We start from the raw sequence: 18,239 nt of genomic DNA, 5'->3' as shown, positions 1-18,239 counted from the left end.
ACACTGCGTATGGCCGGTCAGCCAGGTCTGGATAGGTATTGTACATCTAGGTTCAGTTGCATGTGTGAAACTGGATTCTGGTCTCTTCCAGCTGTATTCTTTCTATCTTCTTTAACCCATGACAGGACAATAAAACATTTAAATATTGCAGTGGTGTAGCCTTAAACCCTGCAGCCAATGAAGGATCCTTCAATTCTCAGGGGAGGCTGTTAGTCATGTCAGCTCTGTTTGCAACCGCTGTCTTTAATCTAGCTTCAATATCAATCTGTCTTAAATGAGGGAAAAAACAACAGGCTTCTAGGCCACCCCATAGTTAAGAACTATTCCAATCACTGAAAAAGAGAGCTGTGTAAAAAGTACAGCAGATAAACTACAGTCAAGTGGACATGTTGCAATTGTTGTCAGAGCAATTACAGAAGATAGACAGAATCAAGGGGGGGGGAACACCTAGGAGATTCTTCAGATTCACTATTTATTATTGGGGAAAAAAGATTTAAACAACAGCATCATCTATCTATCTATCTATCTATCTATCTATCTATCTATCTATCTATCTATCTATCTATCTATCTATCTATCTATCTGACTTCCAAGGTCCCTTCCAGCTCTTTTCTATTCTATTCTATTCCCTATTCTATTCTATTCTATTCTATTCTATTCTATTCTATTCTATTCTATTCTATTCTATGAGTCCTAAAGCAGGCAAGAAACATTATAAAGCAACTAACAAAACAATATAAAACTAATTAAAGTATATAACCAGGCAATTTGAAAATAGCAGTCAAGGTTCATTGTTACTCAATACATCTCAGGAAAGACTAATTAAGAACTTTAAAAATACCTATATAAGTAAAGTTTTCAATGGTTGAAAACCAAAACAAGACAGAAAATCAGAAAGTCATTTCAGTACTTGATAGAACTAAGGAGAAATTTCCTGACAGTGAGAACAATAAATCAATGGAACAAGTTGCCTTCAGAAGTTCTGGGTGCTCCAACACTGGAGATTTGTAAGAAGAGATTGGACAAGCCTTTGTCTAAAATGGTGTAGGGTTTGCTGCCTAAGCAGGGGGTTGGACTAGAAGATCTCCAAGGTCCCTTCCAACTCTGTTATTCTGTTACTCCTGTTCTAGATCATTTGATCAGCGCATGGACACAAAGCATGGAATTAAAGCATTCTTTATGCTTTTATAGGTGTATGTTTTTTTTAAAAAGTAAATGAAAGAATTCTCAAAGGAATTTTGTTCTTTCCTCTTAGCTTGCAAATGGGGTAAATTAAAGGGGAACAAACAGTTGGAAATCACATATACTTAGTTAAGGATCTAAAAGGCTGAATTAAAGAGGAACAAACAGTTGGAAATCACATTACTGAGCAAAGGATCCAAAATGCTCAAACGTGTGCTGTGTAAGAATGCTAGTACAGTTCACTGCTGTTGTCCGTTCTGTGTTGCAATCTGCTTGAGTACGTTGATTTATTTTGTGTCCCAGGAAATCTGCGGCAGTCAGAACTAAAAGCTGCAGCTGGTGCATTATTCATCATGCCCTTGTAACGTGAAGTGACTTGCCTTTCATAGGAATTTCGTAACCCAAGCCCTCTTGCCCATCCATTTGAACTCAAATAGGTGGAGGAAAGAGGAGGAGGAGCAGGGAACATTAAGTGTGTTTTGCTGAATTTAAGTGCTCTATAACAATACTGGTGGAATCAAAATAAATTTCAATAAACATTTTCCTTCACATAGCCCAACATGTAATTTTGAGAAATAATGGGGGTGTAGATAGAATGGTGGACAGAGAGGCGTTTTGAGGTGGAATTTTGCAACAAGGGTCCTTGAGAGGAAGATGGAAAGTTTGTTGCGCATGGGATGAATATCAGTTTGGTTCCCTGACATTCACAGCTGTGAAAAAGAGCCACACTCAAATCACTTTCAACCAAACACTGAGGCACAACTGGCTCTAGAACAGTGGTTCTCAACCTTTTTAATGCCGCGACCCACAACCGGTCATAAGTTGAGGACTACTCAACCGGTCGTAAGTCGAGGACTACTCAACGGGTGCAGCACCGTTTGCAGAATGGGACTTTCGGCGGACTCAGCAGGGCAGAGACAGCCTGGACAATTCCTACTGGCTTTTGAAAGCCAATAGAATTAGACTCTATTCAAGAGAGTCTATTCTATTGGCTTTCAAAAGCCAATAGAATAAAAGGGAGTAGCACAGCTAAGGAAAAGGGAAAAAAAATGGCGGACTGCGTTGTTTGGCGACCCCCGTGAAATGGTCGTTCGACCCCAAATGGGGTCCCGACCCACAGGTTGAGAACCACTGCTCTAGAAGACCCAGTGAAGTTTAAAGTAATCCATGTCCTTCTCATCTAGGTTGGCAACACTAGCCAGAGTCTAATCTAATTTTGGAGGCCACCAAGTTTAGAACCACAAAGAAGTGGGGGGTCAAGCTATTCTCCAAAACACCTGAAGGCAGGACAAGAAGCAATGGATGGAAACCAACCAAGGAGAGAAGCAACCTAGAACTAAGGAGAAACTTCATGACAGTTAGAACAATTAATCAGTGGAATGGTTTGCCTCCAGAAGTTGGAGGTTTTGAAGAAGAGATTGGACAACCATTTGTCTGAAATGGTATAGGTCTCCTGCCTGAGTAGGACTAGAAGACCTCTAAGGTCTCTTCCAATTCTGTTATTCTGTTCTTCATCTGTTTTGAAGATCCAAAGATGACTCAAAAAATGGACAGAATTTTGGTCCTCTTTTATACCCCCCCCCCCCAAGTCCTTGCTCTGTTGATTCACAAGACTGGCAGCTAGCCTTGCCTTGCTGATTGACAGGTCTGGTAGCTGTTGATGGGATTTGGGGAGGAATTTCCCATGTGCTCATGCCTAATGTCTTTTGTTTGTTTCAGGTGACATGTTTTCTTTGTTTCCTTAACGACTTAGTTTAGGGGTAGGCAACCTTGGCTCTTTTATGACTTGTGGACTTCAACTCCCAGAATTCCAGCATAGCTCAGGAATTCTGGGAGTTGAAGTCCACGAGTCATAAAAGAGCCATGGTTGCCTACGCCTGACTTAGTTCCTTCTTATCTACCTTCCCTAAGGGATTTTTTAAAGATGAGATTCTTGAGTTTTATCCACCCTGCTTCATCCTTAGTTATGGCAGCTTCTCCTGGTCTCATAGTACAGTCAGAAATCAGATCCTAGTGCTACAGGTAATGGCATCTACAAGAAACAAATGAAACATCAAGAAATATCAGTAATATTTGTCGCTCAGGATTAAACCGTGGGGTCCTTGGTGCTGTCTGAGCTGGGTTGTTTTTTTGCAGATGATTCATTACCCAACTAGATAACATCATCAGTGCAGGGTGGACAAAAGTCACGAATGCTGTCTAAAAGATTAGGGAAGGTAGATAAGGAGGAACTAAGTGCACTGATGAGATTACTTAGTCTGGTAATGAAATGTTTACAAGAAAACAAACAAGTACAGACAGCATCAAGGAGCCCACACCATGTGGTCTTACGCCAAATATTAGGGTGATGTCATCCCATTGAATAGAATAGAATAGAGCTGGAAGGGACTTTAGAGGTCTTCTAGTCCAGCCCCCTGCTCATTTCAGACAAGTGGCTGCCCAGTCCTTTCTTTAAAATCTCCAGTGATGGAGCACCCACGATTTCTGAAGGCCAGCTGTTCCACTAGTCAATTGTCCTCACAGTTAGGAAGTTTCTCCTCAATTCCTGGTTGCTTCTCTCCTTGGTCAGTTTCCAACCATTGTTTCTTGTCCTGCCCTCTGGTGTTTTGGAGAATAGCCTGATGCCTCTTCTTTGTGGTAGCCCCTCAAATACTGGAATACTGCTATCATGTCACCCCTATTTCTTCTTTTCTTTAGACTAGCCAAACCCCACTCCTGCAGCCATTCTTCATATGTTTTAGTCTCCAGGCCTTTGATCATCTTAGTTGCTCTTCTTTGCACTTTTTCCAAGGTCTCAACATCTTTTTTGTAGTATGGTGACCTGCAGTATTCCAGGTGTGGTCTTACTAGGTTTTTTTTTAAAAGCGGTACTAATACCTCGTGTGAGCTTGATTCTATGCCTCTGTTTATACAACCCAGGATTGTATTAGCTTTTTTGGCTGCTGCTGCACACTGCTGGTTCATAGTCAAGTGATTGTCCACTAGGACTCCAAGGTCCCTCTCACAGTTGCTTTTTTTTGAACCAGGTCTGGCCTAATCTGTACTTAAACCTTTGATCTTTCCTGCCTAAATGTAAAACTTTGCTTTTCTCCACATGAAAATTCATTTTGTTGGATAGGGCCCATTGTAACCTAATGGTAGGATGAAAAGAGAACCATTATTCACTTGGGCCATTAGCTATATGGAATGCATTTAATTTTCATAGCCTTCCAGGTTTTTTTTTTTCATGATTAATCTTCCCTGAAGGACTTACCTGGGCTTGGAAGCTAAGAAGAATTGGTCTGGTTGGATTTTGGATGGGAGAAAAAGTCCACGAGGGCATCAAGAATTAAGTTTTACTTAAAAAGGATTTTACTTTCTTTGGAATTAATCAATTTGAAATGGGTGAGACTTAGCCAGGAGCAGATGGAGAAGCATTTGGTTGAGCTAGAGAGGGAGTAAGCAGTTTGTAACAATAGTAGAAGGAGACTTTCCAACTATAACTACTAGCAGGCAGGGCAACAGACGTTATTGCATAAGCGTACAGTCGCTTATGCAATTAGTATCACCCCACCTAAGATCAGGAGGGAGGTAGCAGTAGACCCCGAGAGAACATAGAACATTGATGGTGAAACTTTTAGAAACCGAGTGCCCAAACTGCAACCCAAAACCCACTTATGTATCGTTGGGTGCTGGGTAGGTGTGGCCCATTGGCTGGGTGTGGCCCATGGGTGAGCGTGGCTGCGATGGTAACGGCAGATTGGGTGGGACTAAAAAGTTCAATCAATCAATTCCAACCTTGCGAGATCTTGTTTTTTCCCCCACAAGAAGTTGAAATTGACTGATTGATTGAACCTCTTTTTTTTTTTGCACACGGCGGCAGAGGCCTAAAGCGAAAAGGCTTTATAAAACCCAGCTGAAGGCCTAGGACTGGGGCGACGGCGTGCGTGCCCACAGAGAGGGCTCTGCGTGCCACCTCTGGCACCCGTGCCATAGGTTCGCCACCACTGACATAGAATAATAGAGTTGGAAGGGACCTTGGAGGTCTTCTAGTCCAATCCTCTGCTCAAGCAGGAGATCCTATAGCAGTTCAAACAAATGGTTGTCCGGACTTTTTTTTTTGAAAGCCTACAGTGATGGAGCACCCACAACATCTGGAGGCAGGTGGTTCCACTGGTTAATTTCTCTCACTGTTAGGAAATCTCTCTTTAGTTCTAGATTGCTTCTCTCCTAGGTCAGTTTCTCTCCTTTGCTTCCTGTCCTGCCTTCAGGTGCTTTGGAGAATAGGTCAACCCTCCCCCTTCTTTGTGATAGCTCTTTATTTGTTTGAGAAATAGATTGAGGATGTCACCGAAGCAAGTCTCCAACCTTCAACCAGATAGTTTCTTGCTTTTGGGGGTTTTGCTTGAAAGTCAGTCTTGAAGCTTAAATGTTGGAGGTTGGTTTCCTGATCCTGCCAAGCACTACCTGGACAGTTGTCAAACTGCGGGAATTTTGGAAACATGTACATATAAAATGAAGATACGTAGAACTGTTACAGGTGGTCTTCAGCATCCAGCCATTCATTTAGTGACTCTCCAAAGTTACAACAGCACTGGGAAAAGTGACTTATGACCATTTTTCACACAACTGTTGAAGCATCCCCGTGGTCACACGATCAAAATTTGAATGCTTGGCAACTGGCATGTACTTGTGGCAGTTGCACTGTCCTAGGGTCATTTGATCACCATTTGTTACCTTCTCAGCCAACGTCTGACAAGCAAAGTCAATGGGGGAAGCCAGGTTCATTTAACAACCGTGTGACTAATTTAACAACTGCAGTGATTTGCTTAGCAACTGTGGCAGGAAAGGTCATAAAGCGGGGCAAAACTCACTTAACAACTGCCTTGCTTAGCAATGGAAATGTTGGGCTCAATTGTGGTTGTGAGTCGAGGACTATCTGTAGAAGAAAATCTAGGTCTGTTCCAAGCTGGGTTTGAAAGAATCCAGGACAGTTATTTTTGAAGCAGGAGTGAAGTTTATTCGGAAGCAAGACACAGGGAGAGTAGGTGTGAAAGGTAGCCAAGAATTATGGTTCTAAAGTGGTTTCTTTTATATAAGAAGTCCTTCGATGGTTTGTTGAAACTTCACAAACTTAGCCCGCATTCTAGGGATGCCTAGAGAATGTACCTGGTCTGATGGAGAGGAAAGGCAGCTTGCACGCATTCCAGAGACAACTGATAATCAAAGTGTGGTAGAAAGTAGCCTGGATTCCCAGAAGGGAGGGGTTGCATTCCAGAGGTCCAAGAGACAGTGAAGTTTAGATAGTTTCATTGGGAGAAAGAGAGTTAAGCAGGCTCCTTCCTAGTGTTTTTTTGTTTTGTTTTGCTTTTATGATCCTTTAATCCCTTTATTCCGGAGGGAGTCGGGGTGACTGGATGGAGCTGAGCATTTACTGGCTGGCTGCCCTTCCTGACACCTATGCAGAGTTCGCAGCAGATATTTTCTCTTTGTGCCCTCTTTGTTGAACTCTCAACTTTCTGAGTGGGAGGCAAGCGTCTTCACCTCTAGGCCACCGAGCCTCTCCAGGCTCCTTCCTAGCAATACTCAGAGTATATCTTTCATGATGCAAGTCGTTGCTTGAGTTTGGCGAGATTTCTTTGTACAGGTGAGGACAATAAAGGACACTGCTTAGAAATAACTCTCTGTATCTTTCTTGGCTTCGGAGGACTGACACAATTTGCATTAGGGATAGTATCTGCAGTGAAGTTGCCATCCAACCATCAGCTGTTCCTAAGAAGGCTAGATAACTAAGCAACTGATGGATGAATTTGGGTGGAAAAATATAGGAATTGTTCAAGATTCTGAGCTTTTTTTCTTTTTTCTTGTCTGCCAATTGTTGGGTGTCTCATATTGAGCCCAAGCAGAATGAATAAGGGCTATTTGTGTTTTCTCAGTAGAGCAATCAAAACTCTATTATTAGAAGAAAAGCACAGCAGTTAGACTGTTAATGTGCCAAAGCAGTTCTTCCTTCTGAGCTTTCAAACCCTGTTAATTCAGGCTTACTGTTGCAAAAGCCAGAGGAGAACTAAGAAGACCTTTCGCGCAGTGATTCATGGCAAGATATTTTTAACTGTGCTACTATTAGAAGAAGTCCTCAACTTTATACGGAGTCTTGTTTTCAAAACTGAAAGCCTGATAAAACATAAGCAACACTCATGCTGCTCTGATTCTCCAGGGTTTGCAAACTTTTTTTTTTTTTGATGTCCAGATAGTATTCGGTTCCCTGAACTGTGCGTAGCAAGTCCTTCTGATGTGAGAGAAAATATAGTTTGCCAAGTTTTGCCTGTTTGCTCCAAGTGGCTGAGATGACCATTGTATGGCTTCACTATTATTCATTTACGCTAGAGGGATATTTTGTCACATTCCAAAATAGGAAACAAAGACAAATTCCTTGTGTGTCCAGTCCTATCTTATCCTATCCTATCCCCATCTTCTATTCCATGGGTGTCAAACTCGCTGTGTCATGGGATGTGTCATGACATATTGCAACTTTTTTTGCATTGTTGGAGCTGGGGTGGGTGCCGCCTCTGCATGATGCAACCAGCCCATGGGCCGGCAGTGACACCTCTGTTCTGTTCTAGTCTAGTCTAGTCTAGTCTAGTCTAGTCTAGTCTAGTCTAGTCTAGTCTAGTCCATTCTTCCACTCCACTCCACTCCACTCCATTCCATTCCTCCATTCCACTCCACTCCATTCTACTCCATTCCACTCCACTCCACTCTACTCCATTCCATTCCATTCCTCCATTCCACTCCACTCCATTCTACTCCATTCCACTCCATTCCATTCCATTCCTCCATTCCACTCCACTCCATTCTACTCCATTCCACTCCACTCCATTCCATTCCATTCCTCCATTCCATTCCACTCCAGTCTACTCCATTCCATTCCATTCTATTGTTTTGAAAAGCACTGATTCCAAGAAATCAGACAGGCTTACTTGCAGCATCAGGCGCCTGACCAATTAATCGTTCTGCCATTCCTAATTTTATGTATATCATAATCTCAATTTCAGTCTCAGTCCTTATCTCTCTACCCACCCAGTTCCCCTTCTCTTCCTCTAACTCTCTATGTGATGGACTGTGCACATGAAGAAGGAAGTGATGTGATGGGCTACAGTGAAGTTTTCCAGGATGGAGAAAGCACATTTCAAGGGAAGGGGTTGGGGGTGAGACAAGAGGAGCAAAAGCTAGGGCTAGATAGGAAGCAGAGGAAGCGAGTCAGGATAGCCACTTCCTAGAATCTCCCAGATTATATTCGTTAGACTGGGAATCATAAGCAGGGGTGGGATTCAGCCAATTTGCACCAGTTTGGTAGAACCGGTAGCTAATTTTTTGTTGAGTTTAGTGAACCGGTTGAATCCCACAACTGGATGGCGCCCACTGAAGCCCTATCCCTTTTTCACAAGGCCTTCCGGAAGTGCATGGATGCTGCTTCTGGAAGCCAGTTCTGGGCCTCAGAGGCCCGGAGGAGGCCTCCCAGGTTCAGAATGGCCTGCCCAAAGTACATGGATGCTGTTTCCAGAAGTCCATTCTGGGTCTCAGAGGCCCGGAGGAGGCCTCCCAAGCCCAGAACGGCCTGCTCGAAGTGCGTGGACGCTGCTTCCGGAAGTCTGTTCTGGGCCTCAGAGGCCCAGGCCCAGAATGGACTTCCGGAAGTGGTGTCCACACAGAGAATCAGTTGTTCACCACTGGCCACAAGGGTTTAGTCTGGCAAGATTCTGTCTATTGGGTGTGAGCAGATAAACAACCAAATGTTGGATGGATTGTTCTATGTCAGTGTTTCTCAACCTCGGCAAGTTGAAGACGTGTGGATTTCAATTCCCAGAATTCCCCAGCCAGCCATGGAATTCTGGGAGTTGAAGTCCACATATTTTCAACCTTCCATTGAAAGTTGAGAAACACTGTTCTATGACATTCTTGGGCTGGGTCTGACACTCTGCCTCTCAATCTAAATGTTAAAATTAAACCAGGTGAGACATGATTGTACCTTGCATAAAAATTGTTTCCATTTTATTTTCAGGTGGTTTATTTCAAGGTAGCTACATGCCACCCTGTCTTTGAAATTGTTTGTCTTCCACTAGTAAGTCTGTTCAATGTTCCTTGGCATTCTTCTTGTGAAGGTCTCTGTTGCAATGTAACTGTGTCTCCCTCTATGTGGAGTGGGTGGATGGGTGGATAATTTACTTATGGAACAAATTTCTGTGTCCCCCTCTGACTCACCACAGTGACTCTGGGTGGCTTACAACATTAAAATTCCCCAATGCAAGAACCCACAACTCCCCTTTCCCCTCCCTCCATCGGCACCAGCCAGACAATCGTAATGAGACTGAGAATATTATTTGTATATTTAGTTCTGTTTGTATTTCTTGCTGGCATATGGTAAGCCCAAATTCTTCCACTCTATTTTTACCAAAAGCAAGAATGAGCAGGTTTTTCTAGAGATGTGCATTTATTTCTGAGATTTGCGGTGTTTGTGTGTGTGTGTGTGTGTGCGTGTGTGCGTGCGTGCGTGTGACGTTGCTGCTCTTAAGATTCTGGACAGATCATGGTTGCAGCGCCATTACAGATGCATTAATTATGTGATCCTTTCAGAACAAAACACTTCATTATCTGCAAACCCTTCTCACGAGTGGATCCACATATTTAGAGCAGACAACCATGCAGATATTCTGGGTCCGCCAATACAAGGGAGTCCTTGACTTACAACAGTTCATTTAATGACCGTTTGAAGTTACAACGACACTGACAGAAATGATTTGTGGACATTTTTCACACTACATAAGCATAGCAGCGTTCCCATGTTCATGTGATCAAAATTCAGCCACTTGGCAACTGATTCATATTTATGTCCCAGGGTTATGGGATCCCCTTTTGCAACCTTCTGACAAGCAAAGTCAGTGGGGAAGCCAGCTGGGTTACAACTGCAAGTGATTAACCTAACAATTGTAGCATGAAAGGTCATAAAACAGGGCAAAACTCACACAAATGTCTCACTTAGCAACATAAATTTTGGGCTCAATTGTGGTCGTAAGTCAAGGACTACCTATACACCTGATCCTTGATGGCCTCATTTTGCCCAATTTGTGTAGTGAGGTTGAACCATTTATGCACATTATCTGATTTAATGCTTAAAGGTGGAGAAGAACAGAAGAAATAGATGAACTCTTTGCCAACCCGCTAACAAATGTATGTAGAAAGCATACCACAGTAGTAATGGGAGACTTCAACTATCCAGATATCAACTGGGAGACAAACTCTGCAGTGAGCAGGAGATCAAACAGATTTCTAATCAATCAAATTTGTCATCCAAAAGGTGACAAGGAGGAGGGAACTAGACATAAAGCCATCCTGGACTTAATTCTAACTAATAGAGAGGAAGTGATATAGAGAGTTGAAGTTGCCAGAACCTTGGGCGAAAGTGACCACATCATACTGGAATTTAATATAATGCAAACACTAGCAACAGAAAACCAGTGTCTTGAACTTCAAAAGAGCTGACTTTAACAAACTCAGAGAGAACCTAGGAAAGATCCCATGGATGAAAACCCTAAAGGGGAAAACAACCCAAGAAGGATGGGAAACTCTGAAAAATGCAATCATAAAAGCCCAGACCAACACAATACCACTGAAAAAGAAAAACAAGAAATTCAAGAAGAAACCAGCATGGCTGCACAAAGATCTCTCTGACAAACTGAAAGACAAAAAGGACAAATATAAAAAATGGAAAGAGGGGAACATAACTAAGGCCGATTATCAGCAGACAGCCAGAACATGCAAAGATGAAGTCAGGAAAGCAAAGGCTCAGAATGAACAAAGACAAAAATCATGGATAATAAAAACAAGTTTCTTCCAACATATTAACAACAAGAAAAAAGTCAAGGAAACTGTAGGTCCACTAAAGAGAGAGGTTGGCTAGGAAAAAATAGGCAATAGGGAGAAAGCAGAGCTGCTTAACTCATACTTTGCATCAGTCTTCATACAAAAAGAAACTATAGCCCAACGTACCAAAAATACCCCACAGCAAAATACAAATTAGAAACAAAAATTAAAATAAGCAAGAAAATGGTAAGAAAACACCTATCCAACCTTGACGAATATAAATCACCGGGGCCTGACAGATTACGTTCCAGAGTTCTGAAGGATGTTATCTCAGAACCATTGCATCATATCTTTCAAAAAATCCTGGAGTATTGGGGAAGTACCTGAGGATTGGAAAAGGGCTGATGTGGTTCCTATCTTCAAGAAAGGAAGGAAAAAAAAGGACCCAGGAAACTATAGACCAATCAGTTTAACATCAATACCTGGGAAGATCCTAGAAAAGATAATAAAAAAACAAACCTGCGAATAACTAGAAGCAAACCAAGTTATAACTAGAAGCCAGCACGGGTTTGTTAAAAACAGATCATGCCAAAGCAGTGGGGTACCACAAGGTTCCGTCTTAGGACCAGTACTCTTCAATATTTTCATCAACGACTTAGATGAAAGACTAGAAGGGGAACTCATCAAATTTGCAGATGACACCAAACTGGCAGGAGTACCCAACACCCCAGAAGACAAACTCAGGATCCAAAAAAATCTTGACAAACTTAAACAATGGGCCCTATCTAACAAAATGAGTTTCAATGTGGAGAAAAGCAAAGTTTTACATTTAGGCAGGAAAAATCAAAGGTAAAAATACAGATTGGGTGAGACCTGGCTTAGAAAAAGTAACTGTGAGAGGGACCTTGGAGTCCTGGTGGACGATCACTTAACTATGAGCCAGCAGTGTGCAGCAGCAGCCAAAAAAGCTAATACAATCTTGGGTTGCATAAACAGAGGCATAGAATCAAGATTACACAAGGTATTAGTACCACTTTATAAAACCCTAGTAAGACCATACCTGGAATACTCAGCCAGTTTTGGTCACCATATCACAAAAAAGATGTTGAGAGTTTGGAAAAAAATCAGAGAAGAGCAACTAAGATGATCAAAGGCCTGGAGACTAAAACATACGAAGAATGGCTGCAGGACTTGGGTTTGGCTAGTCTAAAGAAAAGAAGAAATAAGGGAGACATGATAGCAGTATTCCAGTATCTGAGGGACTGCCACAAAGAAGAGGGGGTTACATTATTCACCGAAGCACCAGAGGGAAGGACAAGAAACAATGGTTGGAAACTGATCAAAGAGAGAAGCAACCTAGAATTAAAGAGAAACTTCTTAACAATGAGGACAATTAACCAGTGGAACATCTTGCCTCCAGAAATCGTGGGTGCTCCATCACTGGAGATTTTTAAAAAGAAGCTAGACAGTCACTTGTTTGAGATGGTATAGGTTCTCCTGCTTGAGCAGAGGGCTGGACTAGACGACCTCCAAGGTCCCTTCCAGCTCTGTTCTATTCTATTTTATTTTCCTTCGATCATACATTCAGTTGGCTTTTTTTCATGCTGTGTATATTATCACACACAAAAAGACATTGCAGCAGAAAGTTGCCTGGTGCAGTGCTCCTGCATATTCTAATCAGTTAATCACACCACTTCCCAATCTGTCTCCCATCAGTTGTTTTTCTACACACACCCACACAACCACCACTGCTATTACTAGCCACCATAAGAGTTGGAATCCTCCAGATATTGCTATTCCTAGTATCCTTCACTTTTTACCATGTTGGGTAGGGTCATTAGAGTTTATGTTCAGACATATCTGAGACACCATGTGTTCCCATCTCTGCCTTTTTTCCCCCTCTCCCAAAGTGTTTGGTACACAACCTTTGCAGACTTGTGGTTTCCCAAATAGTCAGATGCATTCCCTTTGTATATCATCCATGCTGTTTTGGAGATATAAGTAGGAGTGCTTGCAACCTGACTGTAAATAGAGAGTGATTCACCAGAAAGCAAATCAGAAATGGTCTTCTTATAGACAAAGCTGCCGCTGTTTGCTAATAGCAATTCTAAGAGAAGCCCAGGCGAAAAGCTGGAACTCTTGACTTCTGCACAGCCAGGTTTCAATTTAAGGTCAACCTGGAAAAACAGCACAGCATGTGATACACACATATAAACATAATTCTTAATTTATATCCTGCCTTTCTACTAAAGAATGATTCCGCAGAGAGCCAGGATAGTATTGTCAGACCCCAAAGCCAAGAATAGCACATGGAAATTCTTCCAGTCTGAGTTTCATACCTATAGAAAAATCTTGCCAGACTTAAAGATTCTACCATGGGGTCCTTGATGTTCTCTGAGGTTGGTTTTTTTCCTTGCGGATGTTTCATTACCCAACTAATTAACATCATCAGTGCTAGAAAGGAGTGGGGTTTGCTGTCTGTTCCTATATAAGTGGCTTGCCCTACCAGAGGTGGTGGGTATGGTCTTGGTCAGGGGTGGGGAACCTTGGCTCTTTTATGACTTGTGGACTTCAACTCCCAGAATTCCTGAAGTCCACAAATCATAAAAGAGTCAAGGTTCCCCACCCCTGGTCTTGATAGTTCCCTGTTGTTTACTGTTTGATTGTTTGTCTGAGTTGGTAGTTCCTTGACTGGTGTATCTTTTTACCTCTTGATTGTTGATCTAGTGTTAATCTTGGTGGTAATCTTGATTGCTGATAAGGAGGTGTTTTGTTCTTTGGGTTTTTTTTTTTTTGGCTTTTTAGTTGTCGTCTTTGAATAGTATGTAGATATTGTTTATCTCTATGTGCTTGTTGCTAACTTATTTGTCTAAGCGCCAGGCCTCCAGGAATTCTCTAGCATTTTTGGACTTGGCTTGATCTAGAACAGGGGTCCCCAACCCCCAGTCCGTGGACCGGTCCTGGGCCGTGGCATGCCAGCAACCGGTCCACACAAACAAGCAAAGCCCCATCCGTGGGATGCAGGCAGCACACAAAACCACGGACTCTCCAGCCCACGGAAAAACCTTTCTCCACGGAACTGGTCCCTGGTGCCCAAAAGGTTGGGGACCTCTGATCTAGAATGCTCACAGTTTCCCAGTTAAAACTATGATCAAGTCAATTCCATATGCTATGTAATTAAAGAGTTTTCATCATGTCTTCTGTCTGTGTATTGATGCCCATGGAAGTGCTCTGCTGTTCTCCTGCCTCTTTGTCCTACATATTGCCTTTGCAATCTTTACATTGTACATTATAGATGACTCCTGTTTTTTCTTCTGTGTCTCCTGGATATTTTGGTTTGCTTAAGATGTTTTGGAGGGCTTCAGTTGGATTTTGTGCTAGAGCAACGGTTCTCAACGTTTGTGTGACGGCGACCCCCGTCACACAAACGCCATGCGCATGCATGGCGCGGTGCGCATGCACGGTGCCCCATGCGTGGTGCGCATGCGCAGCGCCACCCCCAGAGGGGAGAAAATGGCGGATCGCTGCCTTTGGCGATCCCCGAAAAATGGTCGATCAACCCCAAATGGGGTCGCGACCCATAGGTTGAGAACCACTGTGCTAGAGCGATGCCATGTGATTCTAATAATCTTTGGTTGCTTCTGAGATTTTTTTTGATGTATGCAGCATTATCCTTTTCACCGCTTGTGTTGTTTGTGCTGTATTGGGTTGAGTGATAAGGCGCTTTTTGATAAAGTTGTGTAGGTATCCATTTTGTTGGAAGGATGTTGTGTAGATGATCTACTTCCTTTTCCTGATGCTCAGGGTTGCTGCAGTGTGCTCAGCTAAATAGTCTTCTTACACAGCTTCCCTCGTGGTAGAGCACTTGGTTGATTTGGATAAGACTCTACTTTCTACACCTACCATATATTCTGTGAACTATTAGGGAGGAGATGTCTTCACCTTCTTTCTCTCACACATAATCCAGCCTGAGTTGTCTCTCAATCTCTCCTGAAAATTAACTATCAGGCACACAAAATCAGAAACAGAGGTTGTTCATTAGAGCAGGGGTCCCCAACCCCTGGTCCATGGAACGGTACCAGGCCGCGGAATGCCACACCAAACACGCAAAGCCCCATCCGCAGAATGCAGGCAGCACACAAAACCACACCCCCTGCGGTCCACAGAAAAACCTCTCTCCGTGTAACTGGTTCCTGGTGCCCAAAAGGTTGGGGACTTCTGCATTAGAGTACAAGTTTATTCCATGCTAGCTCTCTATAAGAATCTGAACTACTAATGGTCAAGACAAATTGGCAGTAGATAAGAATCCATGGAATTCAAGATGGGCTGGGCTTAAATGTCTTGGGGGCAGAAGGAACTCAAGACTGAGGACACTTGATCTCTCCTTCAGGCTCAGCCTGATCATCTCCATCCACCTTCTCACTACTCCATCACAGGTTTAGAGGACAACACTAGGATTGGGAAGACTCTGGAAAAAAAAATGTTCCTAGCTTGGTTATAAGAAGCAACCAGTCCTCTTGGTGTTATTTAGTGCTTTACGTTAAGATGATTAAAAATGTTTGCCATGCAGAGCAAAAGCAATTGAAAAGTTTATTGGCTGTGATAAGATGCTTAATCTTACTCTTAATTGCCTTTTTTTAGTTTTGCATATATATCCCCAATTATACAGTAATATTTATTGCAGAAGCGATCTGTATTCCTGTGCCCACTAATAAAATACACCATGTTGTTAAACACAAGATCTTGGGTCAATTTCTCTTTGATGCTGATCCCCTTCACTATTGTCCTTTAAGGACTGCACAAAAAATTCTCTGTTCACTACTGGCTTTACTAGCACTGATGATGTAACCTAGTTGGGTAACAAAATGTCTGCCAGGAAACAACCAACCTCAGAGTGCAGCAGGGACCCCACAGTTCAACCCTGAGCTGCAGTTTTTTTTCTTCTACTTGCCTAAATTCCGTTAGCTTTCAAATGCAATTTATGTGTGTTGTTTGTCCATCGATTTCGATGAAGACCTTGCCATCTTGTCGGTTATGGGCCATCAACGATGTGTCCGTAGGTGGCTAATAAGACCAATGTTGGCACGGAATGTTCTGCCACATACTGAACAAAGAAACGTAGACACTGCTACTTCAGCATTTGCAGCTCTGGCTTTGCGGAGTGCTCGCAAATGCTAAGTATAAATGCAATTTATACTTACGTTTAATTAACCAATAGGGGTGTTTTTCCTGTGGGTCACTCCCACATATTTATTAATGAATGAGAAGAATGACACCCTCAAGCAACCCAGAAAGGACATTTTTTCACAGTGAAAAATCAGAAGGGATCCATGTCAGCTCTACATCAGGAAGCTACTCCATGCAGTTGAGGAAGTGAGGTGCAACATGCAATTTTATGCCTTTCAGAAAAGATGCTACTAGATTCGTTCTACCATGTCTACAGTGAGATATAGCATAGCAATAGCATTTAGGCTTACATACCGCCCGATAGCGCTTTACAGCACTCTCTGGGTAGCTTAAAATGTAAGTTTTATTTGCCTACTGCCCCCAACAATTTGGGTCCTTCTTTTACCAACCTTGAGTCCATCAAAGTGTGAGCAAAGTTAGCCTGCAATATTGCACTTTAACAACTGCACCACCAAAAAAGCCAACACAACTGCAGCTGCCAAAAAAGCCAACACGGTGCTAGGCTGCATTAACAGAGGGATAGAATCAAGTATTAATACCACTTTACAATGCCTTGGTAAGACCATACCTGGAATACTGCATCCAGTTTTGGTCACCATGATGTAAAAAAGATGTTGAGACTCTAGAAAGAGTGCAGAGAAGAGCAACAAAGATGATCAGGGGACTGGAGGATAAAACATATGAAGAAAAGTTGCTGGAATTGGGTATGTCTAGATTAACAAAGAGAAGGACGAGGGGGGACATGATAGCAGTGTTCCAGTATCTCAGGGGTTGCCACAAAGAAGAGGGAGTCAAGCTATTCTCCAAAGCACCTAAAGGCAGGACAAGTCTCCAGTCCCCTAATCATCTTTGTTGCTCTTCTCTGTACTCTTTCTAGAGTCTCAACATCTTTTTTACATCGTGGTGACCAAAACTGGATGTAGTATTCCAAGTGTGGCCTTACCAAGGCATTACAACAGTTAATTTGTAATTTGTAATTTTCAATGTCACTGAAAAAAGGAACTTAGGACCGTTTTTCACAGTTACGACCATTGCACCATCCCCATGGTCACGTGATCAAAATTTGGACGCTTGGCAACCGACTCACATTTATGACGGCTTGCCATGTCCCAGGGTCTGTGATCCCTTTTGGAGATCTTTTGAAAAGCAAAGTCAATGGGGTAACCAGATTTATTTAATAACCCTGTTATTAACCTAAGACCTAGAGAGATTCTCTTAACAATGTTTTACGAGAAAGATCATAAAATGGGGCAAAAATTCACTTAACAACTGTCTCCCTTAGCAGCCAAACTTTGGGAGCTCAACTGTGGTACTAAGTCGAGAACCACCTTTTCAAATCAAAGCTACCATGTCCTGCCCCTGGTGCTGAACCAAAAGTTTGCTTCAAACTATTTTTATTTTTTAAAAAAATTGCAAGCAGAGTAAACTTAGCTTTTGGAAAAGTAGTTGCAAAAGATGATGAATATTTGATGAAAGGCCTGCATTTAGAAACTGCATTTATTTGTGTCCTTTTAGCCAGGCTCGTTCACATAATGCCTTGCATTGTGCTCCCCTCTCCACAGGCCTATTACTAAAAGGATTGTGTGCTTGGCACTCTCTCTCTCACACTCTTTTCTTACTGTTGCTACAAATAAATAAAGTCAAAATCCAAACCTATGTACTTACTGTTCTCCTAAAAGCCAGCCTCCTTTGTTACCAGGTGTTCAGTTTATACACAATCTGTAGTAGTGACCGGAGTTGTGAAGCACTCAAAAAAACATTTTATTCAGGACCCCCTTTGTAGTTTCAAATATGTTATTTGCTTAGTGCGTTGCTGGAAAGATTATTATATTTGCTTAGAAGCCAAGCTGCAGTATTGTATTTTTTTTTCTCTCCTTCTGTATAAACGGTGCCTCCACTGTTCCTGCAGTGAGGATATTTGTGAATGTGGTTTGTATACGGCTCAATCTTCACGGGGGATCTCTCCCGAGCAGTATAGAAAATTCAAATGGGCAATGAACTTTCTCTGCAACTAGAGAAGCATAACTCTA

At 42.4% G+C, this 18,239-nt stretch overlaps 1 protein-coding gene across 10 annotated transcripts in view; it reads left to right on the top strand.

Annotated features, from left to right (window-relative positions):
- Positions 1-18,239, top strand: part of LOC120314980 (disks large homolog 2-like) — an 899,194-nt gene that overhangs the window by 325,492 nt on the left and 555,463 nt on the right. For 7 of the 10 annotated variants that reach the window (XM_039358594.1, XM_039358591.1, XM_039358601.1 and 4 more), the window contains one exon: positions 9,224-9,283. The exons of the other annotated variants lie outside the window; for them this stretch is intronic. In XM_039358594.1, coding sequence (XP_039214528.1) covers positions 9,224-9,283 — 60 coding nt within the window. The remainder of the gene's footprint in view (positions 1-9,223; positions 9,284-18,239) is intronic. 10 annotated transcript variants of the gene reach the window in all.

The sequence above is a fragment of the Crotalus tigris genome, unplaced genomic scaffold, assembly GCF_016545835.1.
Source record: "Crotalus tigris isolate CLP2741 ecotype Arizona unplaced genomic scaffold, ASM1654583v1 scf7180000019031.1477733, whole genome shotgun sequence".
Classification (NCBI taxonomy): domain Eukaryota; kingdom Metazoa; phylum Chordata; class Lepidosauria; order Squamata; family Viperidae; genus Crotalus; species Crotalus tigris.
The sequence above is the reverse complement of the archived record's forward strand: the minus strand, read 5'-3'. Positions and strand labels throughout refer to the sequence as shown.